Source organism: Marmota flaviventris, chromosome 20 (genome assembly GCF_047511675.1).
Source record: "Marmota flaviventris isolate mMarFla1 chromosome 20, mMarFla1.hap1, whole genome shotgun sequence".
Lineage (NCBI taxonomy): Eukaryota > Metazoa > Chordata > Mammalia > Rodentia > Sciuridae > Marmota > Marmota flaviventris.
In genome coordinates this window covers 15,554,438-15,568,950 of record NC_092517.1, presented here as the reverse complement: position 1 = coordinate 15,568,950, position 14,513 = coordinate 15,554,438, and the positions used below count along the sequence as shown (strand labels likewise).

The 14,513-nt window shown below is 52.8% G+C and overlaps 1 protein-coding gene across 1 annotated transcript in view; it reads right to left on the bottom strand.

Annotated features, from left to right (window-relative positions):
- Window positions 1-4,057: 4,057 nt before the first annotated feature.
- Slc6a11 (solute carrier family 6 member 11) overlaps window positions 4,058-14,513 on the bottom strand; it is a 125,067-nt gene continuing 114,611 nt past the window's right edge. The window contains exons 10-14 of the mRNA XM_027931918.2: window positions 13,302-13,439; window positions 8,585-8,687; window positions 7,328-7,428; window positions 6,506-6,676; window positions 4,058-4,213 (exon numbers count right to left, since the gene is read on the bottom strand). Coding sequence (XP_027787719.1) covers window positions 4,058-4,213; window positions 6,506-6,676; window positions 7,328-7,428; window positions 8,585-8,687; window positions 13,302-13,439 — 669 coding nt within the window. The remainder of the gene's footprint in view (window positions 4,214-6,505; window positions 6,677-7,327; window positions 7,429-8,584; window positions 8,688-13,301; window positions 13,440-14,513) is intronic.

Sequence of the window (14,513 nt, the reverse complement as noted above, 5' to 3'; positions counted from 1 at the left end):
TGAAAGAAAATAAAAAATAAATAAAGGAAAAAAAAAACTGAAGGGCTCTGGGTTGAATTGCCTGGCTTCAAAGAGCTCCTCCCCCTCCTGTCTCTCCGAGTTGTTTTATGCTACTTTAAAATGGGAACAAACCACAGTTGAGGTTGTTTTGAGGCTTATGGGAAATGCCTGGCTTTGTCCCAGGTAAATCATCCTTTAATTGATCAATAATTGATTCTTCTTTGATGCTACAGTTTTCTGTCCCCTCTCTCTACCCTCTAACTGGGGGGGGGGGGGGAGAGAGAGAGAGAGGGCTGTAATGACTTTCAATAGTGACTAAGGACCCTGAAGGCCCCCCACAGCTCCTAAAAACTCCCCAGTGATTCTCCCTTTCTTTCAACAGCCCCTTTCAACTCCTGTCCCTCGGCCCTCATAACTCCCAAACACTTCCATCACTCACTGATGGCTCCATGATTCTACTGGCTTCCCAGGACCTTGTGACATCTTTCAGGTCTCCAGGGGCTCTGGTGGTACCTTCTGTCCTCAATGCCTCTCACTGGTCTCATATATCCCCTTGTCCCTCTCAGCAAGTTCCAGTGGACTTCTATCATTTCTGAGAAATTATGGAGGCTTCAAGAGGTACCCTGTGGGACCAAAGGATTTTGAAGCTGCTCAAGACCCTCAGGGCTTCTTGCAAGGTCTTCACCACCATCTGTAGCTTTTCCATGGCCTTGATGATCCATCCCTAGTGATAGTTGGGGTGGCACTCAGAGGCTCCCCAAAGTGGTGTGTGACGGTCGTTCGACACCAACTTGACTGGGCTAAGGGATGCCCAGATAGCTAGTAAAACATTGCCTCTGGGTGTGTCTGCAAGGGTGATTCTTGAAGGGATGCTCATTTGCATCTTTGAACCAAGTAAAAAAGACGGCCCTTGCCAATGTGGGTGGCAGGCAACATCTGTTCTGTGAAAGGCCCAGGTAGAAGAGAAAGGTGGAGAATGGGTGAACTTGTTCTCTCAGCTTGAGCTGAAACATCCATCTCCTGCCCTCAGTCATCAGAACTTGTTATGGTTTAGATGTGAGGTGTAAATTAATTTCTCATGTTACCAATTCTGTAGACTCAAGACCTACCAATCAGGTTTCCTGGAAAGGAGACAGACCCACATTTCTGTGATTCAATCTCTTCTTGTCTTGCTGCCCATACATGTGTGTTTCAGACTCAGGGAGGGAAGGTGGCAGGGAACAGATGATTGTACCAATCCCTGTAGCTCTAAGAAATTACGAGGTCCTCAGGGACCCTCTGTGTATGTCATCAGTGGGATGCTTTCTCTGTGAGCGGGTATCACCACCTCAGAGACGTGAGAGACCACAACAGGGTAAACAAGTAAACACTGAGATCAGGACTGGAAGAAAAAAAAAATTGAGGGATAGCAATGAGCAGACACTGTGAGATGAGTTGATTGTACTGTGGACTGGCAGGACAAGATGTGCTCTGTGGTCTTGAGCGGACGTTTGGAAATGTCAGATAGAAATTTAGAGATTTTCGTCTAAGTTCTAAGCAATATTAGAAACATTGTTGGAGCTTGGGAACTGTTCCTTCAGGATATAGCCAGTGTGGATACAGAGCTTTACCAGCCACCTACAAGCTCGTGTGGGCAAATGGAGGAAAACCTGCGGCTACCAAGTGGCCACACTGTGCCACATCAACAGTGAACGGAAAGAAATGGCAGCTCCAGTTGTTTCCAATTGGCAATGCTGACCATAAACTCCAAACATGGAACCAAGATGGTTTGGCAGGCATATCATGGGAGTAAAACAACGATCCCCTCAACAACAACAAAGCAACAACAAGAAAAAACTCAAAGAATATCACCCTGCCGGGAACAAGAATGTGGTAGTTCATTTCTTTAATTTTTAAAAATGAGTAAGCAGTCTTGTGCCCTTTGGATCCCCAGTAAAAACGTTCATTATGCAAAACAGTACAACCTTTTACATTTTTTAATAATACTGTAAATATCTCAGAAAGGATGTATTGTTTCTAATGAATATCAAAAATGTCATCACAATGATGTGTTCCCCCCACCCCCACGCTGCCCGCCCCACCCCCCTAAAGTTACCCAAACACACTAGTAGGAAATTACAAAAAAAAAAAAAAAAAAGAAAAAAAGAAAAGAAAAAAAAAAAAAGAAATAAAAACTCCCACACCCACGGCCTCCCTCCACCCTGCCCGATGAGTAGTGTTAAGTGTCAAGTGTTAAGTGCCAGATGTACCACGTGTGTGTCCGTAAAGACGAGACCTCAGAGATCTATCGGTCGGTCCGTGAGGGAGTTGGTGGTGGAGGACACAGTAGCAGCATTGGGAAGCCCCCTCCCTGACTGCCGGGAGGACAGCAGCTGGGGACCAACACACGCAGGCCATCTTCCCGGGTCCACTGGGCCAGACAGCTCAGGGTGACACTGGCTTTCCCATGAGGAGGACACTGGACTTTCCACCAATGAATGGGCAGGCCTGAGCTGTGTGCCCAAGAGGGGGCTCCAGAACAAGGTGCCCCAACCTGCCCAGAGTGGGAGCTGGGCATCCTTCTGAGCAAATTTCCAGTTTTAGATGGGGGCTGGTCAGAGCAGAGAACCTGGCAGTTTGGAAACTTTGGGGGTGAATCCAACACATGGGTCCCCTGTAGGAAAATGCAGCTTCAGTTTGGAAAGGAAAAAGAATTCACCTTCCCGACCTCCAGCAGCCGATGAACAGGGAAGGGGGGTACCAGCCAGGAAGGCCAGAAGCCAGGCTGGGAGGGTGCAGTACCAGCCTCCCCTGAAGACCCCAGGATCACACAGAGGAACAGCCAGTAGGAATGGCCGATTCTCCTCTTTAGCAGGGGATAAAGACAGAGGGCAGATGGGATAGCCCCCGAATAAAGTGTGTGGAAGAAGCCGCCACACAAGATCCTCCAGCACAGTCAAGAGGGTGAGCACAGGGGCAGCAAGAAGGAGAAGAAGTGGCCCTGGGCACACAGAGGGGCTCAGACTGAAACCCGGCTCCGGGCCTCACTGGGAGGCTGCAGATCTTGGCTGGGGCAGCTGCAAGGAGAAAAAAATGCTGCCTCCTGACCCCGGAGACCAGTCCCCATGGCCAATCCAGACAGCCCTGCTTGGGATGGAGGGACAGAACTCAGGGGGAGAGCAGAGGGCCTGGAGACGGGGAGGCCCAGATGGGAGGAAGCCCCGCCCGTCTCTAGGAACAGGGATGAGATCAAACAGAGTTTTGGGGAAACACACATGGCCACCACATTGTCCCATGATACATCCGATTGTAAAGAAGCAGGTGGGAATGGGGGTCCAGCAGGGAGGGCAGAGGTGGCCCGTGGGTCTTCAGGAGAAGCTGATATCAGTGGCAGCTCTGCAAGGCAGTGAGGCAAAGAGGTCACCCACTCTAGCTCCCTCCCCGCCAGCTGGGGAAATGGGGACACTGAAGCCCAGAGAAGGGAAGGTAGTGCCCAAGAGATCAGGGCGGGGGGGGGGGCGGGTCCTACAAATCAGGAGTCCTTCTCTGCCACGTGACCTTGAGTCTGCAGACCCCATGTCCATGGCCAAGGGAAGGCTCAGAGTAAAACACTCCCTGGGGGCACGGAGGAGGGGCGGCTGCCGATGGTCAGGGACAAGTGCAGATGTGGACCGGTGGGTTCAAAGGCCAACAGAGGAGGCCAGGCCTCACTCCCCATCCCACCGGCCCACAGGCCCAAGTATAAAAGTTTCACAATATGATACATTAATCCCTAGAAAACACTAATTAAAACCACCCGAGGGCAAGAAGGGTGTGCTAGTCACTGTACAGTATTATCTTGTGGTGGATACTTCCGTGGTCACTGGGAGAGGGCGAGGCAGGGGGCTCTGGCTTTAAACCAGAGGGTACGGTGGCCAGCTGGAAGTTAACTTGTTAATACATCCTGTGTGCAAAACGAGCAAGCCCCTAGCATTAGGAGAAGTATGTGTCTCAGGTATTCATTTTTTTTTTTTTTTTTTTAAACACACGGGAGGGAAGAGAAGAAATGAGAAGAAGCATTGAGGTGGCGGGAGGTGGCTCAGAAGTGCGTCTCCTTTTCTGTGATGGCGGCGATGGTGCCGTCACCCTTGAGCTTGGCGTCACAGTCATTAACCATCACCGTCGTCCGTGGGCCTGCCCCAAGCTTGCCCCGCATTTTCAGATCGGCGCTGGGGACTGTCAACTTCCGGAATTTCTAGACGATTGGAGAGGAGAACAGTCTGAGAGGGGCTGCGGGGGTCTGGGCTTCAGCCTCTGCCATACTGATCTGATCTGAATGGTGTGTTGGCTTCTGTGGGTCTTCCCTACCCCTGGCCTTAGGTAAGGAGCAATGATGGCATGTGCAGAAGACCGTGGCCTACTGCGTGGCCTTCGAGAGGTGATCAGGACTTGAGAGCTACGATCAGGACCCACGGGAGGGGACCTAGGAGCTGCGGTTTGAATCGCCGCTTAGCCTCTGCACTTAACCTCTGTGAGCTACCTTCTCCTCATCTATGAAATGGGTTAACAGTCCCTTCCTGGAAGGCCTCCTGTGTGTCAGGCACTGTGTCAGGCTCTTGACCTAGATCAGGGTTTAGAGCTCAGGCTCTGACCTAGGAGCCTGGGTCTGGGTCCCAGTTCCACCACGGCACGAGGGCAAGAAACTTAAGCTGTCCGTGCCTCGGTTTCCTCATCTGTAAAATAAGGGCACCGGCTGTCTAGCACTGTCATGAGGCTGAGATGAGGTGACCAGCCACAGTACTGACACATGACTTCTATGAGTATGATTTTCCCTCAGGGCAGTTCTCCAAGGCAGGTCCTGTTGTCCCCACTTTCCCTCCAGATTCTTCCTGTCTGTGGGCAGAAGTTTGTGAGGCCTGGAAGCTGGGTTTGACCGCCTTCAGAGACTTGGCTGTTTCATAAGTCACGTTGTCCAGGTTGGGTCAGAAGGGGTATAAGTTTAGGGAGATGGAGGAAGCTCAGGAAAGCAGCCTGTACTTTCCCTCCCTCTTTTCTAACACCCAGGGGCTGAGAAAAAAAAATCTCTGGGGATCTAGCAGAAAGCACAGAACATTTCTGAACATCAAGAGGTCATCTGAAAGTTCACTCAATGTGCGGGCGTTCAGTGGGTGAACTTTTAAAGTCACGAGGGCAGCTCCCTTCTGGAAGTGTTAGGTCTCAGATCAGAATTAACCAATTGCCTTTGACCCACATTCCTTACAAGCAATGAGAAGCCTGACTTGCTCTGGGAATGAGCAGGTTTCAAAGGGACCTTCCTTCCTGGCTTGCTCTTTTTGGCTGTGTGCCCAGGGCCCTCTGTGAGCAGGTGAATTGGGTGACATTGACTTTGAGCTGGAACTTGCTTCTGCACACACACTTCCTACTCCTGTCTCCCTCTATCCTTGAGCTAGGAGACAAGAGTCAACTTCTGCCATCCCTGTGTGATGTGGCCTTCGGGCAGAAACGGGGCCCTGAAATGGAGCATAGTCAGTTCAGTCAAAGAAGCTGAAACAGCAAAGCTCAGGAACACAGACTTTAGTTCCGGCTCCATTTTTCAGAGGCCGTGTCTCTTTGGAAAGTTGCTTTCTTTCTTTCATTTTTTTTTTTTTTTTTTTAACTAGAGATTGAACCTAGGGACACTCAACAACTGAGCCACATCCCCAACCCTATTTTGTATTTTACTTAGAGACAGGGTCTCACTGAGTTGCTTAGGACCTTGCTAAGTTTCTGAGGCTGGCTTTGAACTTGTGATCCTCCTGCATCAGCCTCCCGAGCTGCTGGGATGACAGGTGTGCACCCACTGGAAAAACTTGTTTTACTTCTTTGTGTGCTAGTTTTCTCATCTGTATACAGGTGATAAGCATCTGCATGTGTGTATTTATCTGTGTATCTGAAACGAATGAATTCTGTGATATGTACTTTAAGCTGTTTTTAAAAATTGCTCTGCTAACTTTGGGCTGTGGGATCTTAGGAAGTGACTCCACTTCTCCGAGCCTCCATCTCCTTCACCTGTTAACTGCAGGGCCTTGGTTTGCTCTGAGGAGTGCAAAAGATGCAGCAGGTAGAGAGCCCAGTAAGGGGGTGACACAGACTAGGTGTCCCCAAATGTCAGGATGAATAGAGTGAACAGAAGACTGAATACTAACACTTGGCTACTCCTGGGCTGGGTCCTGTGCTTTCCCTGTGTGGACTTCCAACATCCTCATCGTCTCTATACGTTAAGATATGCTGTTATTCCACTTGACAGATGGGGAAACTGAGGCTGAGTTCACACCTGGCTCCCCCCCCCGGGGGCCTCACAGAGACACGCTCAACACAACTGGAATGATGAACGTGTGCCATGGCTTCCCTGTGTGACAGGTAGGGACAGGTTCCATCATGCCTGTGATCCAGAGGAGGAAGCTCAGACCTGAAGATGGGCCGGGCTCTGCTCCTGCTCACCAGCCCTCCCTGTGTCCCTCTCTGCCCCCGTGGGCGCCCTCCTGACCCTGCTCCGGACCCGTCTCACCTCGGGCAGCGTGCCCTCTGTCTTCCACAGCTTGATGAAGATCCAGAGCGGGATGCAGAGCATGGAGGACAAGGCCATGAGCCAGCCGATGCCGTAGCCCCAGGCAGGGTAGGTGTAGACGTTGTTGTACTTCAGGGGCTTGTACTTGACCAGGAAGAAGATGAAGATGCCCTGCAGAGAGACAGAGAGGTCCCCGGGGAGGGTCTTCAGCCCCGCTTACCCAAGATAGGTCTAAGTCCCCTTGCCTATGTCCACAGTGACTGTGGGGCAGAAGGACCTGGAGACCCTCCCCACAGTCATCTTTCATACAGGGAATGGGACCCTGGGTACCAGACTCCCAGGGATCCTGAGGTGTCACCAGGGCTGAGGCGCTCCCTACCCATTCCCAGGAGTCTCTTCCCTAGCCTCTGTCCAGTTAGGAATTTTAATTTTTTCCTATCTACGTCTTCAAGTTTCAAAGATGTTCTTCAGACTTTCAGTGATGAGTCTGGTTTTTTTTTTTGGTACCAGGGACGGAACCCAGGGGTCCTTAACCACTGAGCCACATCCCCAGCCCCTTTTTTAATATTTTATTTAGAGAGAGGTCTTGCTGAGTTGCTCAGGGTCTTGCTAAGTTGCGATTTGGTGGCAGAGCTGGGTCCTGCCTTGCCATGCCCAGAGCCTGGCCCTGTGACCCCAGCTCCCCGGGGTGTCAGGTGGCTTGGACGAAAGGGGTCATGAGCCTTCTCAGTACCAGCCTCTGCTAGGCTGAAGGGCTACAACGTGGAAAAGTGGGAAACCCAGTAGGTGGGTAACTGGAGGGGCTGCAGGTGGGGCTCTTACCGCGCAGATCCCAGGGGTCACGATCTTCCAGCACCATTTGATGAGCGACAGTGGCCGGTAGCCAATCATGTCTTCAATGTTATCATAGAACCGGTTGCTTCCTGTCCAGAATAAAGCAGATGGGCAGCCAAAGTACAAAAGTCAGCAGAGGTTAGGTGTCTGTTTGCTTGCTTGGGAGAAGTGCTTGCCCCAAAGGCAATACTCTGTCTGACCCTGAGACACAGAAATTGCAGCAGGGACCTTACTGAATACTTAACACCTAGCAAAAAGCGCTAGGATTTGGATGTCTTATGTCCCCCAAAGTTACCTATATAAAGGCTGGATTCCTAGGGCGGTGCTATTGGGAGCAGGGATGGACCTGCAGGAGGTGGGGCCTATGGAAGGCCCATAGGTCACTGGGGGGTTCCCAAAGGAACCGTGGGATGCTGCCTGATCTCTCTTTCTCTGCTTCTTGGATTGAGAGGCCTTGACACGTATTCCCGACACTGTGTGGCCCTCACCAATGGGGCCGCCCGACCTTGAACGTGAATCTCCTGAACCCCGGAGCCATCATGAACTTAGCTCTCACTTCACAAGGAGCCTGTCTCAGGTGCTGCGTTACGGTGGTGCCAAGGTGACTGACACAGTGGGCGCGGTCTGGAATAAGCTGTGGGCAGGAGGGACTCTGGATGGCTGATGGAGGGGGGCTCTCCTGACCTGGGCAGCCAGGTCCAGAGAACAGCAAGGAGATTTGGGAGAAAGGTTAGGAAGGTGAGCCCTCTGGAGAGGCCAGGTATGGCGAGGGGGGCTGACCTGCGTGGGCAGAGGGCGGAAGCTGACGGACCCTGAGCAGAGGTGGCTGCTCCCAGCCACACTCCACCTGACCCTGAGCCTGGCAGCCTGCACTTGGGTTTGGTTTGGGGAACGGAAGGACCAGAGGCAGGTGTCACCGAGGGCCAGACACTGCGCAGGATATTTCACCCATACTGTCTCCTACTCAGAGACAGGGCCATGGCTGCTCCATTTCACAGAGGGGGGAAACTGAGGCTCAGGGAAGAACTGGCCTGAGGTCACAGTGCCTGGGCCCTGAGCCCCTCCCTGTGCTGCAGGTATGTACAAGCAGGAAGGTCTCCCCCACAGTGGGAAGGGGTCAAGGGGTCCCAGAAGAGAAAAGAGGAAGAGGCCCACACAGACAAGGACCACCATGGAGACCCGAGCCTGGCCAGGACCGGGGCCGAGACAGGCAGCCCGAGTGTGCGCAGGTGCCTGTCGACTCACCATACACCCAGCCGATGCAGACACACTCGAAGATGGCCACGAAGAGAAGGCACATCCCGCTGGCCGCATAGGAGTCAAACAGCTGGAAGATGTACATGCCTCCCTGCAGGTGTGGGGACAGACGCCAGACAGACACGTGAGAGAGCAGGGTCAGTCAGCTGGCCTCTGGGCGGGCCCCTCTGCTCTGCAGCTCTGCGGCTACCACTGGTAGGGATTCGGCTTGTCCCTGAACACTGCACCTGGATGTCCCCAAAGCCCCATCCTCTGGGGGTTGCTGGGACTGTGGGGGGGGGGTTATCTTGCCTCAGCCCCTCCTTTGTCATCTGCCCGAGGGCCAAAAATATGGAACGGAATATCAGAGTCAAGGTTGGACAAACTCAGCACAACTCCCCGGATGGTGCTAACAGCCTCCTGAAGAGCCTCCCCGACTCCAGCCTCACCCTCTGCAATGCTTTGGTGTACCAGCTCTCTGAGGGACCTTTCCACCGGTGTCACTCTATAGTTTAAAATCACCCGGGGGCTCCCTAAGTCAGGGCTGGGACTTGTCCTCCTCCCTTCTTCAACATACTCCCTCTTGGACAGAGCAAGTCTTTCACCTGTCAAGTTCCTTTGAAGATCAAATGCAACCACCTCTAAAAAAACCCTCTTAACCTCATTCTTTCTTTGGGCCTCCAAAGCATGTGTTAGGGATTCACGGTCATAAAATAAAAAGCACTGGCTGCTCTGTGAGCTCTCACTCCTGCTGGCCTGCCCCCCCACACGGGTCCTCCTCTTGCCTCCAGCCCTTGGATGGGGCGTGGTGCACAGTAGGTCCCTGATAAATGCACGCGGAATCATACAGAGTGTGGGTCTGTGGGACAAGGGCTCTGGCTTGTCCTAAACTCTGCCCCAGTTTCTGGCCCAGAGGGTGGCACCCAGTAGGTGCACAGTCAATCTTTGTGGGATGAAGGGGATGAATGCGCTGCCTCTGTAATATATAGCTGGCCCTCTGCATCCATAGGATCAGCATCCACAGATTCAACAAACCTCAGAACTAAAATAATTGGAAAAAATTTAAAAAAAATCCCTACATCTGTACTGAACACGGACAGACATTATTCCCTAAATAACAACTACTTTCCCAGTACTGACATTGTAGTAGGTGTGATACATCATCTAGAGATGATTGAAAGTCTATGGGAGGATGGGCATAGGGGAGTGGTGGGGAGCATGGCTAACCGGAGAGACATAGCCCCTTTGGCCACACAGCTCTGGGTGATGACTGTTGGGGAGGGGGTGTGTAGCTGCAATGCCAGATCTATGGATTTTTTAGGAGACGTCAGAAGGCCAGATATTCAAGGAAATTTTCTGACTTGTTGGTGACTTCTTCATGTTTTTTTGAAATATTTTTTAGTTATTGATGGACCTTTATTTTATTTATTATATGTGGTGCTGAGACTTGAACCCAGTGCTCACACATGCTAGGCAGGTGCTCTTCCACTGAGCTACAACCCCAGCCCGACTTCTTCATGTTTTAAAGAAATGTGTTAGGAGCGACACAAAACAACCCTCTGGGCCATATCTGATCTACGGTCTCCTGTCTGTGACTGCTACAGTGCAGATGAGGCAGGTCTGAGGTAGGTCTGAGGCTTGAAGTGGGTTTGGCTTCCCAGTGGCTCAGGAGGCTGAGGAAGGAGGACGGTGAGTTCAGAGCCAGCCTGAGCAACTTAGCGAGGCCCTCAGCAACTTAGGGAGATCCTGTCTCAAAATAAAACATAAAGAGGGCTAGGGATATGGCTCAGTGGGGAAGCGCTCCTGGGTTCCTTTCCTAGTACCAAAACAAAATCAAAACAAAACCATCAAAGAGATCAAGGAAACCTTTTATGAAGCATTTGTCAAATACAGCTATGCCTCAACTGATGATTTTTTTTTTTTGTAGTTGTGGATGGACAGACGGCCTTTATTTTTTTCATTGATTTTTATGTGGTGCTGAGGATCAAACCCAGTGCCTCACACATGCTAGGCAAGCGCTCTACCACTGAGCTACAGCCCCAGCTCCTGATGATGTTTCTTAATGAACTGCATAAATGACAGTCTCCTAAGACTACTGCCTGGTGACATTGTAGTCATGCTCCATAGAACAAAGTAGTTGCCTGAGGACAGGCTTCTCAGAACACGTTCCTGTCATGCACATCAGTACCTGGCTGTTCCCTTTCTTTCCTTCCTTCCTTCCTCTCTTTCTCTCTCTTTTTTAAATTTATCTTTTGGTACTACGGATTGAACCCTGGGGTATGTAACCACTGAGCCACATTCCCAGCCCTTTTCATTTTTTTATTTAGAGACAGGGTCTTGCTAAGTTGCTTAGGACCTTGCTAAGTTGCTGAGGCTGGCCTCGAACTTGCAATCCTCTTGCCTCAGCCTCCTGAGTTGCTGGGATGACAGGTGTGTGCCACTGTAGGCCCAGTTGCATCCTGGGTCTTAATCCACTTGTCTTACTGTCCCCATGTGCTTACAAGATAGGGACTATGGTTATCCCCAGTGATTACTGGGGGAAACTCAGGCACAGAGAGGTGAGAATCCCTCCCGCAGGTGATCAGCCGGCTCTCGGAGGGGCGGTCTGGCTGCAGGGCTCAGAGCCTTACCCACTCACCACACTGCCTGAGAGGATGATAGATCGCTGGCCTGGAGCTGAGCTTTTAATGTATATAAATGAGGGAGAAGATCCGGCCAGCAATTACCATGAAGGCGGAGGCGGACACGGTCCGTTTGGCAATTTAAAGAAATTCCCTGGTGCAATGGCCCACAGATATGTCCCTGCAAAGGCCGAAGGTTGGCATGTGAAGCCAGGGCGCCTGCACTGCAGCTGGCTACAGCGCAGGTTTCCTGATGGTCCCTGGAGGTCCTGAGGCACCCCGTGGGCAGACCCAAGGCAGGGGAGAGGCTCTGCGAACTGGGGGCAGCTGGGGGTGGGCAGCGCTCCAAGACAGGGACACCCGTGCCAGCGCTTGCTCTTCTGGTAACCCTCTCCCTGTTGGCCTCTTCAAGGCATCGGGTTAACCCCCGCATTTGCATGCGACAAAAGACTCTGCTCTGTGTAATTAATCGGTGCTTAATGAGGCTCGGCTAACTGCAGCGCCCGGGGTGCCCTGTGTGGGGAGAGGTGAGAGGGACCAGGAAATGCCGCGCCACCCTGTCCCCTCACTTGCTCAGGTGCTGATTGTCAGGCTCACGAAGCTGACGATGGCGAGAAGCAGCAATAATAGAGCCTGGAATAATGCCACTGAGCACCCTCGGCTTGGGGCCAGGCCTGAGCTGGTTCTGGGGCCACAAAGCTGGACGATGCCAGCTCTGGTTCTCACGGACCCACGGGTCTGGTCGGGGAGGTGGGTGAAGGGCGGATTAGGACACGGGATGGACCTAAGGACCCAAGGTGGGAGGGAGGCTGGTCTGAGTAGGAGCGATCTGCTGGAGGGTGGGGGCTGTGTCAGAGAAGAAGGGCAGAAGCAGTGGTATCCCCAGGAGGAGCTGGCCTGTGACCTGAAGGTGGAAGACAGGAGGTTCACCAAGGAGGAGTCAACCCGCTCACAGGCTTGGCTTTCTAGGCTGACCCCAGCGTCACATCAGCTGCTTTGACTGATGCCGAGTTCCCTTCTTTCTTTCTTACAAAACCTTTTTCTCTCAGCGCGCTCTTTTTTTTTTCTTTTTTTAAAATTAATTACCTTTGTGCATGTGGGGAGAGAGACACCAAATTGCACCCTTCCGAGGCACTTTAGAACGTGTCTGCCAGGATGGCTGCAGGAGTGGGGAGAAGCGTGGTTTCTCAAGACTGTCTTTGGGGGGCCGTGGAGAACCCTCCTTAATCACCGGCTGGCCTGGCCAGAGCAACACTAGGGACTGTGCTGGTTTGGACGTGAGGTGTCCCCCAAAGCTCCTGTGAATGCAGGACTCTTCAGGGGTTCAAATGATTGGATCACGAGAGCCGTGGCCTCAGCAGTCCACCCCAGTCGGAATGGACTGACTGGGGGGGGTAACTGTAGGAGGTGGGTGTGGCTGGAGGAGGTAGGGTCACTGGGGACGTGCCCTGGAAGGGTGCATCTGCCCTGAAGCCCCCTTTCTCCGTCTCTCTCTGCTTCCTGACCCGGCCACAAGCTGAGCTGCTCTCCTCCACCACACCTTTCCTCCGTGACCATCTGCCTCACCCAGGCCCACGGGAGTCGGCCATCTACGGATGGAGGCCTCCTCAGAGTTGGACTTGGGGGTACTCTGGTCACAGCAATGAAAAAGCTGGCTAAGACGGGGCCACGGACAAAACCGAGGCTGGAACAGAGTGCCCGGAGGTCCCAAATATCACGGATGCCTATTCTCAGAAGCCCCCCTAGAATAGCCTGCTTTGAACGGGAGACCCAGGAAAGGCAACCAGTTTACTCATAGCCACGAGCCAGGCATCCCCACGCTCTTAAGTACTGGCAAAGCCCAAGGGTCCCCTTGGGGCTTCACCCCTCTCTGTTGGCAGCCAAGCGCGGCTTATGCCAGACCCTGTGGCAACGACCCGACAGGAACCTGCCTTCCGTTCTCACCTCGACCCGCTGGGAAGAGGAGAAACTGAGAGGCAGAGAAGGTACTAGCCCGGCCCAGGCTCCGGCAGCCAGACAGGGCCAGAGGAGGGACGTGACGTCAGACGTGCCTGCCCCAAAGCCCAGGCACTTGGCGTTTGCACGCGGCCACGCGTGCCACTCACCTCTGTTAGCATCACGAGGCCCAGAAAATAGGAGATGACCGACAGGGCCAGGATGAGCAGCTCCCGACGATAGCCCCTCCGGAAGACCTTGGGGTACATGTCCACCACGGCGGTCACCAGGCTTTCCACGCACACAAACTGGATGGGGTGGGGGGAGATGTGATGGTGTGAAACCCAAGAAAAAGGCTGTTCCTGGGGGTCGGGCTACCCCAGCACTAATAGGGACCTGGCGTGTCCACTTAACACACAAGGGCAAAGTTGCTCAGAGAGGGGAGGGAACCTGCCCAAGGTCACTCAGCATGCAGAGTCTTGTCACGGGTCTATGGCTGGCCCCTTTCCTGGAGTTAAATGAGTTAAATGAGACTCAGTCCTGGCCCTTGGGGCAAGGCAGGGGTCTCTCCCTCTGTCACTGTCCTGGAGGCAGGCTCTGTGATCTCCAGGGCTGTGCGAGTTCCCTGGCCTCTGGCTCTGGTGGGCGAGTGCCCCTCTGCTGGTTGGAGGACAACACCCAGCTCCTGTGTTTCTGCCATCTCTGGGCCAAAGTGTCCAGGCATTGACGGCTGAATTCAAGCATCTGAATCCCAAGTGTTGGGCACAATCAGGCAGGCCAACTCCTTGCCTGGTCAATACCCAGACTCAATATCCCAACACCATACCCACCCCTGCTCCCAGGTTCTCAGAGAACTGAGGGCAGATCTCCTGCCTGACCCCTTTTCTGGAGAAGAACTTAAAAAATTTTTTTCTGATGGGCACCATGTTGGCAGACCCCTTCCTTGGAGCGACTTCTTGGTCTTAAATCCTTTATGATTCATTTCTACCTTCTTAGGAAAGATATTTCCGTCCTTACTGTGCAGGCCAAGGGGAGGAAGCACAGAGAGGTAAAGTGATTATCCGAAAGCCACACAGCTGGTTGAGAGTCCTGGCACTGGGACTCCAATCCAGCCCTGCCCGATTCCAAAGCCCAGGCTCTGCCTCCACAGCAAGGGCTGGCATCGCTCACCCTTTCTCCAGGGTCCCGGGAGGGAGGGGATTCAAGGAAGAGGGTTTAAGCAAAGAAGGAGAGGAAGAGACATGGGAGTGTGCAGCTAAGGCGCAGACCTGGGCGTACGTTCCAGTCGGTGACCTGGCATCTCTGGGCCTTGGTTTCTTTTGTATAGTGGGGGGGCAACAAGAGGGGTCCCTGGCCCACATGGTGGTTGTGACAGTGAACTG